This window comes from Malus domestica, chromosome 09, assembly GCF_042453785.1.
Source record: "Malus domestica chromosome 09, GDT2T_hap1".
Classification (NCBI taxonomy): domain Eukaryota; kingdom Viridiplantae; phylum Streptophyta; class Magnoliopsida; order Rosales; family Rosaceae; genus Malus; species Malus domestica.
The window spans coordinates 33,036,188-33,057,632 of record NC_091669.1 but is presented as its reverse complement, the minus strand read 5'-3'; the positions used below and the strand labels follow the sequence as shown (position 1 = coordinate 33,057,632).

Below are 21,445 nucleotides of genomic sequence, written 5' to 3'. Positions count from 1 at the left end.
TCAAATCAAATCGGCAACGTTCATCGACATTTTGTCAATATGGGTACTGTAGTATTGTTCAATGTCTCTTAAGATCTTGATATCATCGCTTTTGACAAAGTTTATCGCTACACTCTGCAAACAATAATCAAATTATAGCACATTATGATTAGAACTGAAAAACATAACAAAACAAGACTAAGAATATGTTTTGGCATACAGAACAAAAACAGACACGAGATCCATCGGCGAAAACATATCACACTTACAAAAAAGTAGAATACATGCATACCTTGCACTCAAAATGACTAGAACGACCGATCCAATGAATGTATAGCTCCCGATTGTTTGGAAGATCATAGTTGATAACCAAGGAAACTTGATGAAGGGAAAACATCACATGATTAGAAAAATCTGTGCAGCAAAAGCATATGTATGTATAACATGTTTGCTAGAGCTTGAAGGCAATATATCTTCACATACACATATAGCATGTGCACCCATAGAATTCATGGGAACTTGTCTATCAAGGTATAAAAGATAAATAGATCAAGAACTTACCTGCTGAACATCAAGGCCCCAAGCCCAAACATCAGTGGTGATCAGGACGTGAGTATTTCCAGCGCGAAACTCTGGGGTAATGGCATCTTTTTCCTTTTGAGGCATGTCTCCATGCATGGAAGATACAGTAAAATTATTACTCCTCATCTTTTTGGTCAGCCAATCAACCTTTCGCTTTGTGTTGCAGAAAATAACAACTTGTGTAATTGTAAGAGTATCATAAAGATCGCATAATGTATCAAATTTCCATTCTTCTCTTTCAACCGAAACGAAAATTTGCTTGATTCCCCCCAAAGTCAACTCGTCACGCTTGACAATGATCCTTACAGGGTTCGTCATAAACTTGCTCGTCATTTCCAGAATTTCTGGAGGAAGTGTAGCGGAAATTAAGCAGACCTGGAGATCAGGTGGAAGACATCTGTAGACATTGTATATATCTGATCCTTGAATGCTTTGCTTAACATTTCATCAGATTCATCGAGAACTAGTAATATTTAATGGCTCGATTGCTTCTCCTCTTGATCATGTCATAAACTCTACCTGGAATTCCACACACCACATGAACTCTGTGCTCAAGCTTTCGAATATCACTCAGTGATCTTTCTTTGACTGTTGTAGCTTTAGCTGTACTTGACTTACCACTCCCAGTTTGAGAATCAGTGAATTCATGTGATACACTCTTGTTCCCTTTTAGCTGAATGCAATGATCAATTTCAGGTAGATTGAGATTAACATGAAATGATAGCTTGTCACAATTTTCTGCATTCCAATTCCAAATACCTTTCTTATCAAATACAACACTCCTTGACAGAAAGATCTTCTTGGTACTCAAATTATAGTTCCTGTATTCTTTCTCCATTTTCCCATATCCAACAAATATGCCTTTCGTAGAGGATTCATCAAGTTTATGTCTTAATTGTCTAGGTATGTGACCATAACAGATGCATCCAAACACCTTCAAGTGCTAAATACCTGGTTTTCTGCCACTGAAAGCTTCAAATGGGGTTTTGTGTTCCACAGCCTTGGTTGGACACCTATTGAGCAAGTGCACAGCTATGTTAATAGCTTTTCCCCAGAATTCATAGGACATGTGCTTGTCATGAAGCATACTCTTAACCATTTCAACAATGGTTCTGTTCTTCTTCTCAGCAACACCATTTTGCTACGGAGAATAAGCTACAGTCAATTGTTTCTCCAACCCCAAGTCTTCACAGAATTAATTAAATTCATGAGAGTTATACTCTCCACCTCTGTCACTTCTTAACTTTAGAATTTTGTGGCCACTCTACAATTCAACCATGGCTTTGAATTTCTTGAACACTTTGAACACTTCTAATTTGTGGTTCATAAGATAAACCTAACATATTTTGGTTGCATCATCAATGAAAGTTAAGAAATATCTGTTTCCTCCAAATGTTGTGACTTGCATTGATCCACAAACATCTGAGTGGATTAATTCCAGAGGCTTGCTTGCTCTCCAAGTCAGCTCTTTACTAAGGACATCTCAGTGGTGCTTTCCTGCAATGCATCATTCACATACACCAGATGACTTCTTGAGTTTTGGTAATCCCAACACCATTTCCTTATTAGATAACAACTGTAAGCTGCTGAAATTCAAATGTCTCAACCTTTTGTGCCATTCCCAAGCATCACCATCACAACTGGCTTTTAGTGCAGAACCATTCATATCCTTCGTAAGTAGTGGAAATCGCCTATTACAAGTCATTTGTATTGTAACAACATGACTCTCCAAACTTGTATCTTTAAAGATTGCAACCTGATCATCTCCAAATAATAAGAAGTAACCATGTTGCATCATTTGCCCCACACTTAAAAGGTTTTCATCCAGTCCTGACACAAGCATTACTTCTTTGATGTGTCTGGTACACTTCTTGGTTTCGATCACCAAAGTTCATTTCCTACTAGCTTGAACAATCTGTCCATTCCCCATTTTGATTCTTGTTGAGATACTTCTGTCCAGATTAATCAATATAGACTCACGTGAAGTCATGTGATTGTTGAATCCACTGCCAATATACTAGACATGTTCACTTTTAACAATTGCAGCTGAATCACAAGCAATGAACATAGAGGTTTCCTCCTCCATTTGTTGTGCCATTTGAACCTGTTAAACTGGTTTACTTCTACAATCTCTAGCAAAATGATTGAATCTGCCACAATTGTGACATTTAGGCCTCTCTTTGAATTTGCATTCACCCGTAGTGTATATTTCCATAAATTTTACATGAATCTCTTGTGTTCTCCTTGTTAAACCAGGGTTTGACAACATTTTGAGACCTATCATTATCCTTAAAATCAACCTTCTTATCTCTTAATTTGAAAGGTTTCTTCCCCTTGTACCCAGTGGTCTGTGATCCACTTTTATTTTGGATACTAAGATTGCTAAATGCCTTATCATTCACTTCCTCATCTTTAGTATGTCTTTTCAATCTCTGCTCAAATCCTTTCAAAGTTGCAACAACTTCATTTGGATTAATCTCATCCAATTTCTTAGTTCCCTCAATAACAGAAACAATATTATCATATGCAGGAGCTAGACTAATTAACATTTTCTCAAGTAGTATCTTATTTGGCAAGGTTTCACCAAACATCTTCATCTTATTCACAAGACCATATAATCTAGCTAGATAATCAGAGAGAGATTCATTATTTCTCACCCCTAGCATATTCAAAATCACGGCGAATACCTTGTAATTTCACAGCCATGTCCTGAGCATCACCCTTGAATTCTTGCTTAAGAACATCCAAGCATCCTTTGCAATCTCTTGGTTGGTGATTCTAGGAAAGATCTCATCACTCACATCTCCTTGTATCAGTCCCAATGCCCTTGCATCTCTGGAGATGAGATCCTGATTAGCAAGAATTTGCTTCTCATCCGTGTGTGAAACCATCTTCAACAAAGCTCCATAGATTGTGAGACTTGAAAATTGTTTTCATCCTAACACAACAGAATTCATAATTGACTCTAATGAATACAGGCACACGAAGATCTATGCTAGATCCGGCCATTTTTAAACTTCTAAGCTCCCCGTTGAGAACCCAGCCAAACACTTATAAATTCACATATTCACTCCCAGATTCAAATCCAGCCTGGCTCTCAGGCCATGTTAGTGTTTGAGCTACTTTTGAGCTAAATTTCTCTATCAATTTGTAACAAATTCAACAAGTAATTGAAATGAATTTGCAAAAGGAATGACAGAGATGAACTTTCAAGAAGAAGGAGTACGTTGCTTCCTCGAATCTATGTTGGATTTGCACCAAGAAACTCGGCTACAAAACTAGCTATATAGTCGTTGCCAACATCATCAAAGCATCGTGACTATGATCATGTGCTACTCACATGGTTTCACTTAACATCTAACAAACTGGACGCGTGTAAAGTTATACACCATTAAGATGATATAATCTTAACCGTTTATTACACATATATATAGACTTAGCTAAGAACAACACTTAGACATTTTCGAGCTTTTTTGTCTTCCATATTGCAACAACTTTGAATGCTTGATCTAGCTGCCATGCTTAGGCTCCAACAATAATACGTTGAAACCCACAACAACAATCCACCAGAAAACTTCTTCAAAATATAAGTCGAAGATTACAACAAATCTATCTGCTTATATAGAGAACAGAAAACCCTAACCCTAATATAAGTCCTTAACCAACCATGTTTCGGAAATCCTAACCCTATAAATCTAGGAAACCCAAACCATATTAGAATTTTATTCTCTCTTGGTGCGATGGCAAGTGCCTTCGCCCATAAGCGGTAGGTCTCGGGTTCGAGACTTGGGAGCAGCCTCTCCATAAATGAGGGTAAGGCTAGCCGACATTCACCTCTCCCAGACCCTGCGTAAAGCGGGAGCCTTGTGCACTGGGTACGACCTTTTTCTGTGAAGGGTCTTGAGAAAGTATGATACGTTGAAATATTATATATTTCATAATCCTAATGCTGCTCTAATATGTTAATTAATCAGGATTGCCCACGGAAAGGTCGGGACAATGTGTTAGACAATTATCATAGTATGCTAACCTGGTTTTGTGAAGATCGATCCATTGTCTAGGTGACAGATATGGTTTCTATCACAATTGTCACCATGATTTGTGGAAAATGTAAATTTGGCCATTTTTGTTTCAAATCGATCAATGTCTTTATGAATATAAAAAATAAATGAAAATAGCTTTTAATCTAGACCCTGATTAATTGTTGTGGAATGCGAAAAAAAATCGACCATGTACACTGTTAAAAATAACTCACGTTAAGCTAGCAAGATAGTCCAGGTAATTATAATATTGACCTATGTTTTACTTACAGTTTACAAAAACTGCGATTTTGAGTGTAAAAATATGACTCATTGTATTGAATTGATTTACAACAGTATGATTACAAATAAGAAAGACTCTAAAGATCAAAACTAGAATTACCTTGTTCTACAAGTTAAGTTTATACTATCTAGAACAAGGTAAGGAAATACTATCTAGAAGCATTCGGAGCAAGTCACTTGATAAAGTCTCTCTAATTAACTTTTTCTTATGTCCGCAAGAAGCACACAAGAATCTTTAACCTTATGATTCATTTTTGGAAACTTTCATGAAAAGGGTTTGGACTAAGTTTATTTTAATAAAAAAAAAAACTATGCTATAACTTTATTTAATGAATAAGACTTAAATTTTAATGAAAAACTCTTAAATTTTAATAAAGATAACAAAAAAAACTTAAATTTTAATGAAAAAGACATAATTTTAATATTAAAAAATATTTATAAAAAAATCTGATGTGCGGATCCACGCATTCTCACACAAACTGTTTATGAAACTTAATGGTATTACACTGTTTATGAAACTTACGACATTGTTTATGAAACTTACTACACTGTTCATGAAACTTACTATATTGTTTATGAAACTTAACGGTACTACACTATTTATAAAAGTTAACAGTGTTACACTGTTTATGAAACTTAACAGTACTACATTATTTATGAAACTTAAAAATACTTTGGCCCGCAGCCATAGGAAAGGTCCGCGGTTCTTCGGCCCGCGCCAGTAAGGTGAGAGGCTAGACAGGCAAAGTGGTCAAGCAGGATAAGAAGAAGCAGCCCCAGGGCCGCGCCCACAAACGCTTGCAATACAACCATAGATCCGTCACCCCGGTAATTGGCATCGGAAAGAAGAGGGGACCCAACTCGTCTGAGAAGTAGGGCAAAGATTCAAGCTTTGAAAGGATGAGAAGTTCTTCCGAGATTAAGAAAAATTAAAGGCTTTATTTTTGTTTAATCGTCACTCTTTGTTCTTAAGACCTTAACACTGGTTTGTTAGTTCATAGAAAGATATTTGGAAGTGTTGGATTAGGTTGGGATTTTTTTTATCTAATTTGAATTAGCAGCAATGCGATTTTGTTTTTGGTTTCTAAGAACATTAACGCAATTTTGTTTCTGGCTGCTGGTTTGTCAAAAAAATATGAAGCGGCAGAAGATTGAGGTGGTGCACGGGTTTATAGTTAGAATGTTATTTGTTTTTGTTTTTTATTGTTTTTCTATTATTATCATTAAAGAAAGTTATTACGTGGTTTTTGGATAAAATTCAAAGTTTTGAAGCTATTTTCATTAATTTTCTATTTATTTTTTATTATAGACAAATCCCTTGATAAGGTTAAATCTAAGACCAAGATCATTTGATTCATTGCACACCAATTGTATCAAAATTTTTTTTTCAAACAATGTGTGCAATAAACCATGTCAACAAGACACAAGAAACTCGGAAAACCCAACACGTAAAAAATAGGGAACATCCTAGTCCAAGTAAAGAACCGAGTAGAACTAGATAGGCTAAAAAAAACACGAACTAGTACAATTTTAATTATAAACAAAATGACGTTTTTCGGTTATTTCATTGTTTTATTTGCGAAACAGACTGTTTTAGTGCAATTGGGGGCAAAATTGTTGGAGATGTTTTTAAGATAAAAAGAATCCAAAAAAATCTGTTCATACTCTCGTGTGGGATGATGTCCAACTGCCCAAGCAAAAATTTTAAACCTAAATGACTAAAATACCCATGTCACATAACCACCTCACACAAGCCTCAAGGGGAAGAGGTCGCTGGTAAAACTTGTAATTATCTCTCATAGAAGGAGTATTATTATAAATTGCTCAAACTCCAATTCGAGCGGGAAAATTGTATTCAGGAGAACTCAAGACAAACGCACCTTTAACAAACTTCTTCAGGTCGTCAGTGATTTTTCAAGAAACCATAGGCTTGGAGGAGAGAGAGAGAGAGAGAGAGAGAGCTAAAGATTAAAGCTTGAAGCTTGAAAGTGAAAACCATATCAAATTCAATCCCAATCCTTGAAGCCTGCAGGAAGAGGGAGCGAAGGCCAACGATTTTCGGATTGCATGTGTTGTGATATCCCGATTGCTTTATCAGTCCGAACGGTCAGTTTCTGCTAATTTATTTCGTATAATTTGATTGTTTCTTTGATTTCTGAATTGAGTTTCTGCAAATTTCTATTTAGGGTTGCTGATATTTCTTCAATCCCTTATTTCTTTCAAGTGGGTTTCTGCTAAAGAACTCGAATTTCTCCATAGCAGTGTTTTTTTTTTCTTTACTTTCTGAATTGGGTTTTTTTTTTTTATTCAAATGAGGTTCTGATATAAGACTCGAATTTGTGTAATTTAATGTGATTGTTTCTTTGATTTCTCAACTGGGTTTATGGAATTTTTTTTGTTAGAACTAGTAATTGGACATTTTTGTTCCAAGAACTGCGTATCTTTAGCTTTGTTCGTCCTTTTTTCGAGTGGGATTTATGCTTGTTTTCGTGCTGGATTTGGTTGAAAAATTGGATGTTGGTTGATGCATGTAGTTATTGGATTCTGCCGAATCCAGAACCTGGAAAATTTCTAACCCTTTCCTTCTTGGAAAGGAGCCTAAGTTTGAAAATTGGTTTCCCACACTAGAAATAATTTGAAATTCTGCATTTCCATCCATGTTAATTAATTACATTTCTCTTTCCTAGAAACTACTGCCATGTCTCTTGATTTCTTTATCAAAGTAGAGTAATGTTTCGGTTAAAGTAAACATACTAGTAAGTAGTAACTAAACAAACAACTTGCTACTTGGCTGACTTTTCTTAAACAAGAAGTCATGAAGACAACAATGTAGCTTTGTTCCTCGGTTTTTTTTATTGGGGATTTCTGCTAATTTGATGTTGATTTGGGAATTGAATCTTGGCTGGATGTAGAAGTTGGATTCTGCAGAATGCAGAATCTGGATATTTTGTAACTCCCTTCTTGGAAAGGGACCAAAGTTAGAAAATTTGTTTCCGTATATGCCCTAGAAGCAATTCCTAATTCTGTCCTTCCTCCATGTTAATTGAGTTGCAATTTTCCTAGTAACCTATGCCGTGACTTATGGATTTCTAATACAAGTAGAGGTTTGTTACAGTTAATATAAGTCAAACTGAATGTACTAGTATGTAAACCAACAACTTTCCAATTATCTTTAACTGTTAACTGATGTTTGTGTTGCATTAGTAGTAGTTAAAATTCAGTCTCACCATAGATTTTACTTAATTTCCGATGTTTTGGATGCTAGTTCCCTTTATCTTCTCTCTAAGTCCGCTCTAAATTTTCAAATTAACTCCTAGGAAACTGACATGTAACACTACTTCAGTTCAGCATGTAAGTATTGATAGCAGGTGCCTTTGTGAAAGCTAGTTACTCGTATCTTCTCTCTAAATTTTCAAATTCTATACATTCTTGAAATTATCAAGTAGGTGTGTGATTGGTAGTTCTTCATCTGATAAATCATTCAATGAGTATAACCTCTGAACTTTTCTGTTAGTCATTAATCACAATGCCTCTGGTTCTACTTGTTTTAGGTGCTATGGATCTCGATTTGGAATTTTTTACCCTTTTGGCAGACCTCAAATCACGGAGGGACAAGCTCATTTTGATGGCAGGTCTTAATGGTTCTGGCAAAACCACCATCTTGAACAAGATTCACTCTGAAGGAGTCTCTACTGAGATAGTCACACCTGGTGAGCCCGTAGCCCCCTATCCTCTTTATGCCTACTTCTGATTTCTTATGCATTTTGTGCCTATTGTTTACTGTTGCAGGATTTAGTGTTGAGACGGTGAAACATGCGTATATTAACCTTGCGGCCTTTGATGTTGGGAGTGAAAACAGGGTAACTCCTCTCTCTTATCTTGTACTATTTTTGAATGATTTCTTACAAGGCCGTGAAGTGGGTAAACATATGGTTTTTGTAATGTGTATCATGATTTTTTAATTTCAGAAGATCTACTTTTTCATAGGCAGTGACTGTTTTAGATATTCCCAATACAGATACCTCCACTGTACATGCAGCATTTCCAGAACAAGAAAGGTGTTATTTTTGTGGTAGATAGCAACGACCAGAACCGAGTGTTGGAGGCAAGGGATGAGTTACACAGGATGTTGCAGGAGGTAGTTTCATGATTTCCATGAATAGTTGTTTGGAAATATAAAATATTTGAGTTATGTTTTTTTATAACGATGAATTGAATTTGGCTGCAGGATGAACTCAAGAACGTTGTTGTGCTTGTACTAGCCAACAAGCAAGATCTTTGTAATGCAATGACTGCAGAAGAGTTGAGCAAAGAGCTGGATATTAAGTCTCTCAGAATTAATCAGTGGTAAACTATTTTATCATTCAACGGAGATATGTGGAATTTATTTTAATCTCATGTAAAAATTCCGATTTGCAGATAATAAAGTATGTCATAAACTATAACTGCTGTCAATGTAATTTTCAGGCATATTTCTAGTACTTGTGCAATCAGTGGGGATGGCTTGCTTGAGGCTTTGCGTAAATTTTTTTGGGCCATTGATTCCATGGTAATTGCCTAGAATTTGCTTACGATAAGAAAACTAATTAACTCTTGTTATTAGTATGTGGATTGGTTTATTATGTTGCAACATTTCTGTGTCCTTAAAAACAGGCATAATTCATGAACATTGAACAGATTGCATTTCGTGTTTTCTTACCTATATTATTCCTCTTCATTGGCAGGTCCCTCATGTGCATGTGTTAATTTGTGTTGATAAAGATAAGGATATAAACTCCGCCTATGTCTTACATGGTCGGTCCCAAGCCCGGATAAAGGAGGAGGGGGAGGGCGTCAGGTAGTCGACAGCCGGCACTCCATGATCACGTCGAATCCTTATGAAAATGAATCCAGAACAAAATCGCGCTAAAGCTAGGGCGTCACCCGTAAGTGGCGCGCTGTGTGGCCCGAGCACAGTGATAAGTGAGCAAGGGTCGCTGTATCTCCATCGGCACCCGGATGCAGTGTTAAATGAGCAAGGGGGCTATAGAAACTTCTTTTCGAACGACTCCACTCAAAGTTGTTTGGGAGCATATGCTCCTATCAACTTTACCCGGGACACACAAAAGAAGTACTTTGATCCTATTAGACGGGGGAGGGTGAAGAAGCTAGGACAGAAGGGTAGAGTTCAAGAGAGCAAAATGCGTTTAGGAATGTGGAATATAGGAACCTTAACGGGAAAATCTATGGAAGTAGTGGAAGTTATGGTGAGGAGAAGGATAAATATTATGTGCCTACAAGAAACTAAGTGGGTTGGTAGTAAGGCAAAGGATCTAGAAAACTCAGGGTTTAAACTTTGGTATTCGGGCACAAATAGAACGAGAAACGGTGTTGGCATCATCGTGGACAAGACCTTGGTACAAGATGTTGTAGATGTCAAGAGGGTAGGAGATAGAATCATGGCAATCAAGATTGTAATAGGACAAGAACTTATCAATGTGATTAGTGCGTACGCACCTCAAGTAGGGTTGGATACGAGTTCGAAGGAGAAATTTTGGGAAGATCTTGGAGACTTGGTGCAAGGAATTGCTCAGACGGAGAAGTTATTTATAGGAGGAGATTTAAATGGACACGTGGGCAGGGAGACAGGCAACTATGGAGGTTTTCATGGTGGCCATGGTTTTGGGGAGAGAAACGAGGATGGGGAAGCTATCTTGGATTTTGCAATGACATATGATCTCTTCTTAGCCAACACCTTCTTTAAGAAGAGAGAAGAACATGTGATCACCTACAAGAGTGGGTCGTCAAAAACACAAATAGATTTTCTTCTAATGAGGAAAGGGGATCGTATAACTTGTAAGGATTGCAAAGTTATACCAGGAGAGAGCGTGGCTAATCAACATCGCTTGTTGGTGATGGATGTACATATCAAAAGAGTAAGACAAAAGAACAAGACTTGGAAGTGCCCAAGGACTAGATGGTGGAATCTAAAAGAAGAAAAACAAGTCATTTTCAAAGAGAAGGTAATCACCCAATGTGTGTGGGATAGAGAGGGGGAAGCTAGCCAAATGTGGGATTCCATGGCTAGTTGTATCTGAAAAGTAGCAAAAGAGGTATTAGGAGAGTCCAAGGGCTTTGCCCCACACCAAAAGGAATCTTGGTGGTGGAATGAGGAGGTACAAACAAAGGTGAAGGCTAAGAAGGAATGTTGTAAAGCCTTATACAAGGAGAGGACCGATGAAAATGGTGAAAGGTATAGAAAAGCGAAGCAAGAGGCGAAGAAAGCTGTCAGAGAAGCTAAGTTAGCGGCTTACGACGATATGTATAAACGACTAGATACCAAAGAAGGAGAGTTGGATATCTATAAACTATCTAGAGCAAGGGAAAAGAAGACAAGGGACCTAAACCAAGTGAGGTGCATCAAGGATGAGGATGGAAATGTTCTTGCTACAGAGAACGCGGTTAAAGACAGATGGAGAGGTTATTTTCATAATCTTTTCAATGAAGGACATGAAATGAGTGCTTCTTTAGGGGAGTTGAGTAACTCAGAAGAGTGTAGAAACTACTCTTTTTATCGTCGAATCCGGAAGGAAGAAGTGGTTGTAGCTTTGAAGAAGATGAAGCATAAAAAAGCAATAGGCCCAGACAATATACCAATCGAAGTGTGGAAACTTTTGGGAGAGACAGGTATAACATGGCTCACTGACCTTTTCAATAGGATTTTGAAAACGAAGAAGATGCCAAATGAGTGGCGAACGAGCACTTTGGTGCCTATCTACAAGAATAAGGGCGACGTACAAAATTGCATGAACTATAGGGGTATTAAGCTAATGAGTCATACAATGAAGCTCTGGGAGAGAGTCATTGAGCATAGATTGAGGCAAGAGACACGGGTTTCGGACAACCAATTCGGGTTCATGCCAGGGCGCTCAACCATGGAGGCAATCTATCTCTTACGAAGATTGATGGAAAGATATAGAGATGGGAAAAAGGATTTACACATGGTCTTTATAGATTTGGAAAAAGCGTATGATAGGGTCCCAAGAGACATTCTTTGGAGGATTTTAGAGAAGAAAGGAGTACGAGTAGCATATATCCAAGCTATAAAGGATATGTATGAAGGAGCAAAGACTGCCGTAAGAACTCATGAAGGACAAACCGAAAGCTTTCCCATAACTGTAGGATTACATCAAGGCTCATCCTTAAGTCCTTACCTTTTTGCGTTGGTAATGGATGAGTTAACAGGACATATTCAAGATGATATTCCTTGGTGTATGCTTTTCGCAGACGATATAATGTTGATAGATGAAACTCAGGAAGGGGTAAATGCAAAGCTTAACTTTTGGAGAGAAGTGTTGGAATCTAAAGGTCTTCGCCTAAGCCGATCAAAGACAGAATATATGGAGTGCAAGTTCAGTGCAAATGGAGGCCAAAACGAGTTAGGGGTGAGGATCGGAGATCAAGAAATACCAAAGAGCGACCGTTTTCGTTACCTAGGATCTATCTTGCAAAAGAACGGAGAATTAGATGGAGATCTCAACCACAGAATACAAGCTGGATGGATGAAGTGGAAGAGTGCATCCGGCGTGTTGTGTGACCGCCGTATGCCACTGAAGCTCAAGGGAAAATTTTATAGGACGGCAATAAGGCCGGCGATGCTGTATGGCACAGAATGTTGGGCGGTGAAACATCAACACGTACACAAAATGGGTGTAGCGGAGATGAGGATGCTTCGTTGGATGTGTGGGCACACGAGAAAGGATAAGATTAGGAATGAGGATATCCGAGGTAAAGTAGGAGTAGCCGAAATTGAAGGAAAGATGAGAGAAAATCGGTTACAGTGGTTTGGACATGTGCAAAGAAGGCCTACTGATGCTCCGATTAGAAGATGCGACTATGGGACAGAGGTTCAGGGCCGAAGGGGTAGAGGAAGACCTAGGAAAACTTTGGAAGAGACTCTAAGAAAAGACTTAGAGTACTTGGATCTAACGAAGGACATGACTCAGGATCGAGCACAATGGCGTTCTAAGATTCATATAGCCGATCCCACTCAGTGACTTGGATTTTTCAAGTCTCCAACCGAGAAGTTTTCCTCACTCGGGAAATTAAGGGAACACTACCCCAACCTACATGCTCCACTCAGAAAGCTTCAACATACAAGCTTCAACAAAAGAAAATTCAAAGAACTTAGCGAAGAAGGCTTTGGTGTATTTAACACAATACGTTGAAATGAAGGAAAGCTTATTTATTGATATCCCCGATAAGCTACAAATATGTACATATACATGAGTCAAAATAAACACACAAGAGGGAGCCTTCACAAAGGTTGCTTAGGAGAAGTCTCAGCAGTCGGTAGAGCCCCAGAAAGAGAAGGCACCGGAGGGGGATCATTTGGAGCCTCAGTATTGGACAGAACCCTAGAAGGAGGAGGCATCAGAGGTTGATCATTTGGAGCTTCATTACGCGGTACAGCCCCAGAAGACGAAGGCAATAAATGCCTTTGGAACAAACCCACAAATCTCTGATGATCAAGTAAAACCTGACCATCAGTTTCCTTCATCTGGTCAAGCTTCCTCTTCATGTTTGTAGCATAGTCATGTGCGAGCCGGTACAACTGTTTATTCTCATGCTTGAGCCCTCTAATCTCCTGTTTGAGACTCATCACTTCAGCCGCCAATGATTCAACTTGGCGGGTTCGAGCAAATAGGCGTTGGGCCATATTAGACACAGAACCTGCACACTGAACACTAAGAGCCAGCGAATCCTTAACAGCTAACTCATCAGACCGTTTGGAAAGTAGTCTGTTATCTTTGGGAGTGAGAAGGTTCCTGGCCACCACCGCAGTGGTCATATCATTCTTCATCACGGAATCCCCAACGGTAAGAGGACCAGTAGGGGAGACGAAGGATGGGCGCCATATGTTGTCTGGAGAAGGCGGGGCTGCCTCTTCAACAAGGTTCAAGTCAAAACGACGGTCGGAGGGGCCAGACATTTTCAAAGGTGTTGAAGAGAGAAGAGGTCGGACAAATCAAGATCTTAGAAGTGCAAGAATGAAGCTTCTATTGGTGGAGATTCAAGTGTGCTTTGGTACTTAATGCTAGCCCCTATAAAAATCTGCACTCGACGGAGCTTCAGAAATCGTAGAGGCGCCTGCTCAGAAATCGAAGAGGCGTTTGGTTTCTCAAAAGCTGGGCTGCTTAGAGATCACGAGGGTTGATCTCAGAAATCAAAGAGGCGTTTGCTTTCTCAAAAGTTGGGCTGCTCAAAGACCACGAAGGCCGATCTCAGAAATCGAAGAGGCGCTCGCTTTCTCAAAAGCTGGGCTCCCCAGAGACCACGAGGGCCGATCTCAGAAATCGAAGAGGCACCTACTTTTCCAGCCTTGTCAGCACCTGTCACACGCACACTCAGCTTTGCGGAAATTATGGGCATTCTGTCGAAGACTTCTGGGGAAGTAGAAAACACATGAATCTTACTGTTCAATCACCCACTTCCCACACGCAACAATAGCTCATGGGTACCACAGATAACTTTGCCAAAGTTCTCTGCCAAAGTTGAGCACGTGAAGCTTGCAGCTCCCACTACATCGCTCTGACCAAGAAGGGTAAAAGAATAGCAAAGAAACAGCACTAACAAAGTTTAGACCCATAAATTTTGAAGGTCTAGCTACCATATTATTACCCACAAGGGTAAAGGAATAGTACCACTGCTGGATAATTGGAAAGTCCCTGTGTGTCAACCTCTGTGCTTCGTGGCAAGGTAGACTAGCAAACATGCCCAACCTTTACTCACATTCGAGAAAACACTCCCAATAAGATTGCTTGCTCCAAAATCGAAGAGGCACCGTCCTCCGAATCTCGAGAGCCAGACTCCCAACATGACTACTTTCTTAAAAATCGAAGAGAGGGTAAAGGAACAGTACCATTGCTGGATAATTGGAAAGTCCCTGTGTGTCAACCTCTGTGCTTCGTGGCAAGGTAGACTAGCAAACATGCCCAACCTTTACTCACATTCGAGAAAACACTCCCAACAAGATTGCTTGCTCCACAATCGAAGAGGCACCGCCCTCCGAATCTCGAGAGCCAGACTCCCAACATGATTACTTTCTCAAAAATCGAAGAGACACTGCTCCCCGAATCTTCGATAGCCAGATCCCCAGCATGATTGCTTTCTCAAAAATTGATGAGGCATCGTTCTCCGAATCAATCGAAGAGGCGCTCGCTTTCTCAAAAGCTGGGCTGCTCAGAGACCACGAGGGCCGATCTCAGAAATCGAAGAGGCACCTACTATTCTAGCCTTGTCAGCACCTGTCACACGCACACTCAGCTTTGCAGAAATTATGGGCATTCTGTCGAAGACTTCTGGTGAAGTAGAAAACACATGAATCTTACTGTTCAATCACCCACTTCCCACACGCAACAATAGCTCATGGGTACCACATATAACTTTGCCAAAGTTCTCTGCCAAAGTGGAGCACGTGAAGCTTGCAGCTCCCACTACATCGCTCTGACCAAGAAAGGTAAAAGAATAGCAAAAAAAACAGCACTAACAAAGTTTAGACACATAAATTTTGAAGGTCTAGCTACCATATTATTACCCACAAGGGTAAAGGAACAGTACCATTGCTGGATAATTGGAAAGTTCCTGTGTGTCAACCTCTGTGCTTCGTGGCAAGGTAGACTAGCAAACATGCCCAACCTTTACTCACATTCGAGAAAACACTCCCAACAAGATTGCTTGCTCCAAAATCGAAGAGGCACCGTCCTCCGAATCTCGAGAACCAGACTTCTAACATGACTACTTTCTCAAAAGCGAAGAGAGGGTAAAGGAACAGTACCATTGCTAGATAATTGGAAAGTCCCTGTGTGTCAACCTTTGTGCTTCGGGGCAAGGTAGATTAGCAAACATGCCCAACCTTTACTCACATTCGAGACAACACTCCCAACAGGATTGCTTGCTCCAAAATCGAAGAGGCACCGCCCTCCGAATCTCGAGAGCCAGACTCCCAACATGATTACTTCCTCAAAAATCGAAGAGACACTGCTCTCCGAATCTCGAGAGCCAGACCCCCAGCATGATTGCTTTCTCAAAAATCGAAGAGGCATCGTTCTCCGAATCTCGAGAGCCAGATACCACAGACCACTTTTTCAAAGTGCTCTGACAGAGTTAAAACATATGAAACTGGCAGCTCCCACTACCGTGCTATGACCAAGCAGGGTAAATGAATAGCATTACTACTTGTTGTTAGGGAGACTCCTATATATGTCGACCTCCATCCCCAACGGACAGGCAGACCTACAAAAATGCTCAACCCTTCATCATATCTGAGAGGGCACTCCCAACGAAGCCTTTCGAAATATTCAGCTTTCTTTCCCCCCGATAATACCTCTGCAAACAAGCTATACTAGAGCAAGAATATCTCATATCATCAGGGTTAAAAGCAAGAGTATCCCATATCATGCTTTTTCCCTGTCTTTTCCTTTGGCCTTGTTTTTACCTACAAGACAAGGAGAAATAGAGCAATCAGTCAGCACTTGGAATCAAGCTTCCAGCCAGGAACTGACTGCCTGGAACCCCTTACCTGATTACTTACCTGGCATTGCTCTCGAGTACTCATTTTCAACATCTTATGTTTCCAGGGAAGATTCCGCATCTGCTTGAGGAACAGATAGGGCAAGTGCGAAGGATACAAGGAAGCATGTGTAGACAAGCGTAACAGCACACGTGCCGATACATCCATTACTCTGTCAAAAGCAAAAGTATCCCATATCAGCAGGGTGGAACGTACTCTAGATTTAATGGACTTGTTTTGACCCTCAAATTCTTCAGTCGGCCTTATACTCTGGAGGAAACCAGAAAACCCTCCAGCTCAGTTCAAGAATAAGCCTGTGGAAAGTTACTTCTTCAAAAGCAAAAGTATCTCATATCATCTCTTCTCATTTTTCTTCTCTTTATCCTTCATGCTGCTGCAAGATGGGGAGAAGGTGAACAATCAGTCGGAGCTCTGATTGCTTACCTTGTCTGTCACCTTTTTCAGCAGACCCCCTAGCTCGGCGACTTGGGGGACTCCTACTACATGGTTTGTATCGCGCTTGACCAAGTTTGAAACTACAAGTAAGCTTCAAGTGAAATTGATACATTACCTTATGCATCTCCACTAGTTAAAGATACCACCCCTGGATGGAGGAAGAGTACTTCCAGAGAAGATGCCACATCTACCTATGAGACAGATAAGGCAAGTCAAGACGACACCACACTCCGATACTTAGAAGTTTCATGATTACGAGATCATTCTCCCACAATATTTCCTAATGTCATTTGTACTAAATCATTCACTTGTACTCACTAAAGGAGAGCTTGAACCTATGTACTTGTGTAAACCCTTCACAATTAATGAGAACTCTTCTATTCCGTGGACGTAGTCAATCTGGGTGAACCACGTACATCTTGTGTTTGCTTTCCTATCTCTATCCATTTATATACTTATCCACACTAATGACCGGAGCAATCTAGCGAAGATCACAAAAAGCGACCGTTTTCACTACCTAGGATCTATCTTGCAAGAGAACGGAGAATTAGATGGAGATCTCAACCATAGAATACGAGCTGGATGGATGAAGTGTAAGAGTGCATCCGGCGTGTTGTGTGACCGTCGTAGGCCACTGAAGCTCAAGGGAAAATTTTATAGGACGACAATAAGGCCAGCGATGTTGTATGGCACAGAATGTTGGGCGGTGAAGCATCAACACGTACACAAAATGGGTGTAGCGGAGATGAGGATGCTTTGTGGGATGTGTGGGCACACGAGAAAGGATAAGATTGGGAATGAGGATATCCGAGGTAAAGTAGGAGTAGCCGAAATTGTAGGAAAGATGAGAGAAAATCGGCTCCGGTGATTTGGACATGTGCAAAGAAGGCCGACTGACGCTCCGGTTCGAAGATGTGACTACGGGATAGAGGTTCAGGGCCGAAGGGGTAGAGGAAGACCTAGGAAAACTTTGGAAGAGACTCTAAGAAAAGACTTAGAGTACTTGGATCTAACGGATGACATGACACAAAACCGAGCGCAATGGCGTTCTAGGATTCATATAGCCGACCCCACTTAGTGGGAAAAGGCTTTGTTGTTGTTGTTGTTGTAAAGATAAGGATATAAGCTGCAGTGGTGAAGAAATAGGTAAAGACGAAGATGAACATAAAGACTTTCAGTCTACCATCCAGGAGGTCTTTACTCAAAATGATTGGGTGCCGACTCCATCCGCGGTTAATCCTGAATTTCACTTCACTTGTGTGAGTCGACTGGATTATATCATAGACTGTGTTCAGGAGGCTTGTAGCTGCGGTCTGCCGGTTGACTTGATGGTATTGGACGATGAATATATCATGGAAATGGGGCAAGATGCGTTCAAGGTACCTGATAATTCCTCTTACCTCTCAATGTAACCGAAATTTCATTGTTGATGTTTATTTTGCTTAAATATTTGACAGGCAATGAAAGATGAATGGCATAGAGCTGAGTTTGACGGACATGTTATAGGCGTGACTTCTAGAAATGAGAATATAGACCATCGGTGGATTGATCCAATGCCCGGAGTGCTACTTAATTTACACTTCAGTGTGTTCAGCAATAAGGAGAGGGTTTCTGTCATATTCGGACATATTTTTGGCAACAGATACTTAAGTCGAGCCTCAAGGTTCAGCAGGCAAGCTGCCTTCCATTGTTAGTCTGTTTTGCTGATTGCTTATTGTTAGCTTATGTTTGCAAGTTCTGACAATAATGTGCTCTTTTGATTATTTGTAGGATCATGTAGCGATGAATGATATAAGAGGCATTGAACTGTACTGTAAACTTGATCATATATTTCTTTGCACAAAACATTTTGTACAAAGTTTTATGCCATGGACTCTACCTGGAGTTCCACACACCACATGAAACTCCGTGCTCAAGCTTTCGAATATCCTCAGCCACGCTTTTGCCTCCGATGCAAGCATGCGCTTGTATGTTCATGTGATTTCCAATTGCTAATATCACCTTCTCCGTCTGTGCCGCCAGTTCCCTAGTGGGACACAATATCAAAGCCTGAACCTCTCGGCAGGAGGTGTCGACGAGTTGGCAAGCTGTGAGGGCAATCATGGAGGTTTTGCCGGTACCTGACTGGGACTGGGCTATGACATCATAACCCTCGATAATATCTAGTTCTAGCTCTTGTTGACCACCTATCTTCTTCCCGTCTCCTCATCACCATCATTCGTTTCCTGAATGTAACTATAATATCCAGTTCTAACTTTTTGCTAAAACTGAGATTCGTTTCTTGCATGTAGTTGTAATCACTCGTAATGACAAGCGTTATAACTTTCAGGAATAGATCAACTCCAAAATACAAGATTGGCCAATTCGGGAATATAACCTTTTAGTTTCCTCCAATATTTTATATTGCTAATTATCCTTTTGGAATTAGACAATTTCTCCATAACACCTCAAAATACAAAATTACAAAATTACACTCAATACTGATTTTTCATTTTTTTCGATTGTCCAAGTCAATTTTACGTTATGTATAAGTATTGAAATGAGTCAAATGAAACAAAATATTCATTTATAAGGATGTAGTAAAATAACTGTGAGCGAGTGTTAGGTACCCCTACTTCATGCCAAAAGTGTTTGAGTGCATATTGAATGATCTTGCATTCTTTTGGTTTAACACTGGTTAGCAACCTACTAGAATAAAAATGAGAAAAATATGACATCCTTATTTAAAAAATTTCAGTCTCAATTCTAAATCACAACGTGTTTCAATGTAATCAGAATTTGCAAGGAAATAAACTCATTTCACCAACATGATTGAAAAAGGATACGAGCGAATTGAATAAGGTTTATATTGATGATGAAACTCTTTTCAAAATGTGAAAATAAGTGAAAATGTAGACAAAGATAAAAGAAAATAATTAGCAACATGATAAATATAAATCATCGCACTTAGTTCACATTTTAAACTTCAAAGCATGACATTTGGAATGTAGACAATGGTCCTTTTGGGGTAGACAATTTTTCCACCCGAGCTCTTTAATACAAAATTACTAATTTACTAATTTACTGTCTATATATATTGACTGTGCGTTTAGAGATCGGGGTAAAGTCAACTATATAAAGGTTTCCAATTTGTATATAGATTTGAATCTTGTATTTTGATCATAGAGATATGTGAGAAAGTTTCGAAACAACAGAGCAATTATTCGTTTCCCACGCAAATATTGTGCTCCTTTTGCGATTATGTAGATTCTAATATTTTTCATATTTGTTTCTGATATAATTTTAGGGTTGTTTTATTCCCATCTCACATACTGTTAAATACACTTTACATATTAAATACATTCCACATATATATTTTTAATTAATATTTATTTTAATACACCTCAAACACATTCTCGAATTACTGTCATTTCCCATACTTTCTACATATACCTTATACTATCCGCACACACCCACATCAGAGAAGAAGGAAGGGAAGGCACAACTATGTTTCTACATATACCTTATAAAATAATATATTATAAAATTTATGCGTGGTGTATTCAACAAAAAGCAGGATGCTAATGAAAAAACTCCATAGTTTTATGTTTTCATCGAAAAACTTATTTAAAATAGTGTATTCAGACCAACAAATATTTAACAAAGCAGTACAACGATGCCAATTAATCAACGACTCAAAACCCCTCGACTTAGCAGTTTGTCTAGAGGATGATGACGACGGACGGCAACAGAGCTCTCAAATCAAATCGGCAACGTTCATCGACATTTTGTCAATATGGGTACTGTAGTATTGTTCAATGTCTCTTAAGATCTTGATATCATCGCTTTTGACAAAGTTTATCGCTACACTCTGCAAACAATAATCAAATTATAGCACATTATGATTAGAACTGAAAAACATAACAAAACAAGACTAAGAATATGTTTTGGCATACATAACAAAAACAGACACGAGTTCCATCGGCGAAAACATATCACACTTACAAAAAATTAGAATACATGCATACCTTGCACTCAAAATGACCAGAACGACCGATCCAATGAATGTATAGCTCTTGATTGTTTGGAAGATCATAGTTGATAACCAAGGAAACTTGATGAAGGGAAAACATCACATGATTAGAAAAATCTGTGCAGCAAAAGCATATGTATGTATAACATGTTTGCTAGAGCTTGAAGGCAATATATCTTCACATACACATATAGCATGTGCACCCATAGAATTCATGGGAACTTGTCTATCAAGGTATAAAAGATAAATAGATCAAGAACTTACCTGCTGAACATCAAGGCCCCAAGCCCAAACATCAGTGGTGATCAGGACGTGAGTATTTCCAGCGCGAAACTCTGGGGTAATGGCATCTTTTTCCTTTTGAGGCATGTCTCCATGCATGGAAGATACAGTAAAGTTATTACTCCTCATCTTTTTGGTCAGCCAATCAACCTTTCGCTTTGTGTTGCAGAAAATAACAACTTGTGTAATTGTAAGAGTATCATAAAGATCGCATAATGTATCAAATTTCCATTTTGCAAACTTGATCATATATTTCTTTGC

At 39.2% G+C, this 21,445-nt stretch overlaps 1 protein-coding gene and 2 pseudogenes across 1 annotated transcript; 2 read left to right on the top strand and 1 right to left on the bottom strand.

Moving 5' to 3' along the window:
* On the bottom strand, positions 1–21,313 carry LOC139187911 (eukaryotic initiation factor 4A-3-like; annotated as a pseudogene).
* On the top strand, positions 5,369–5,909 carry LOC114827165 (small ribosomal subunit protein eS30z/eS30y/eS30x-like; annotated as a pseudogene).
* LOC114827053 (ADP-ribosylation factor-like) lies at positions 6,781–9,724 on the top strand. Its single transcript, XM_070805085.1, has 7 exons — positions 6,781–6,989; positions 8,435–8,593; positions 8,673–8,743; positions 8,902–9,021; positions 9,112–9,230; positions 9,351–9,432; positions 9,608–9,724. Exons 2-7 carry the CDS (start codon positions 8,440–8,442, stop codon positions 9,722–9,724), a joined length of 663 nt encoding a protein of 220 aa, XP_070661186.1. The 5' UTR covers positions 6,781–6,989; positions 8,435–8,439.
* Positions 21,314–21,445: the final 132 nt, after the last annotated feature.

What these genes read in the sequence shown, in the direction of transcription:
- LOC114827053 (XM_070805085.1), top strand. Translation starts at nt 8,440, where the DNA reads ATGGATCTCGATTTGGAATTTTTTACCCTTTTGGCAGACCTCAAATCA. An exon ending in TACTGAGATAGTCACACCTG is followed by an intron (nt 8,594 to 8,672) that starts GTGAGCCCGTAG and finishes TTACTGTTGCAG; the next exon opens with GATTTAGTGTTGAGACGGTG. An exon ending in TACACAGGATGTTGCAGGAG is followed by an intron (nt 9,022 to 9,111) that starts GTAGTTTCATGA and finishes ATTTGGCTGCAG; the next exon opens with GATGAACTCAAGAACGTTGT.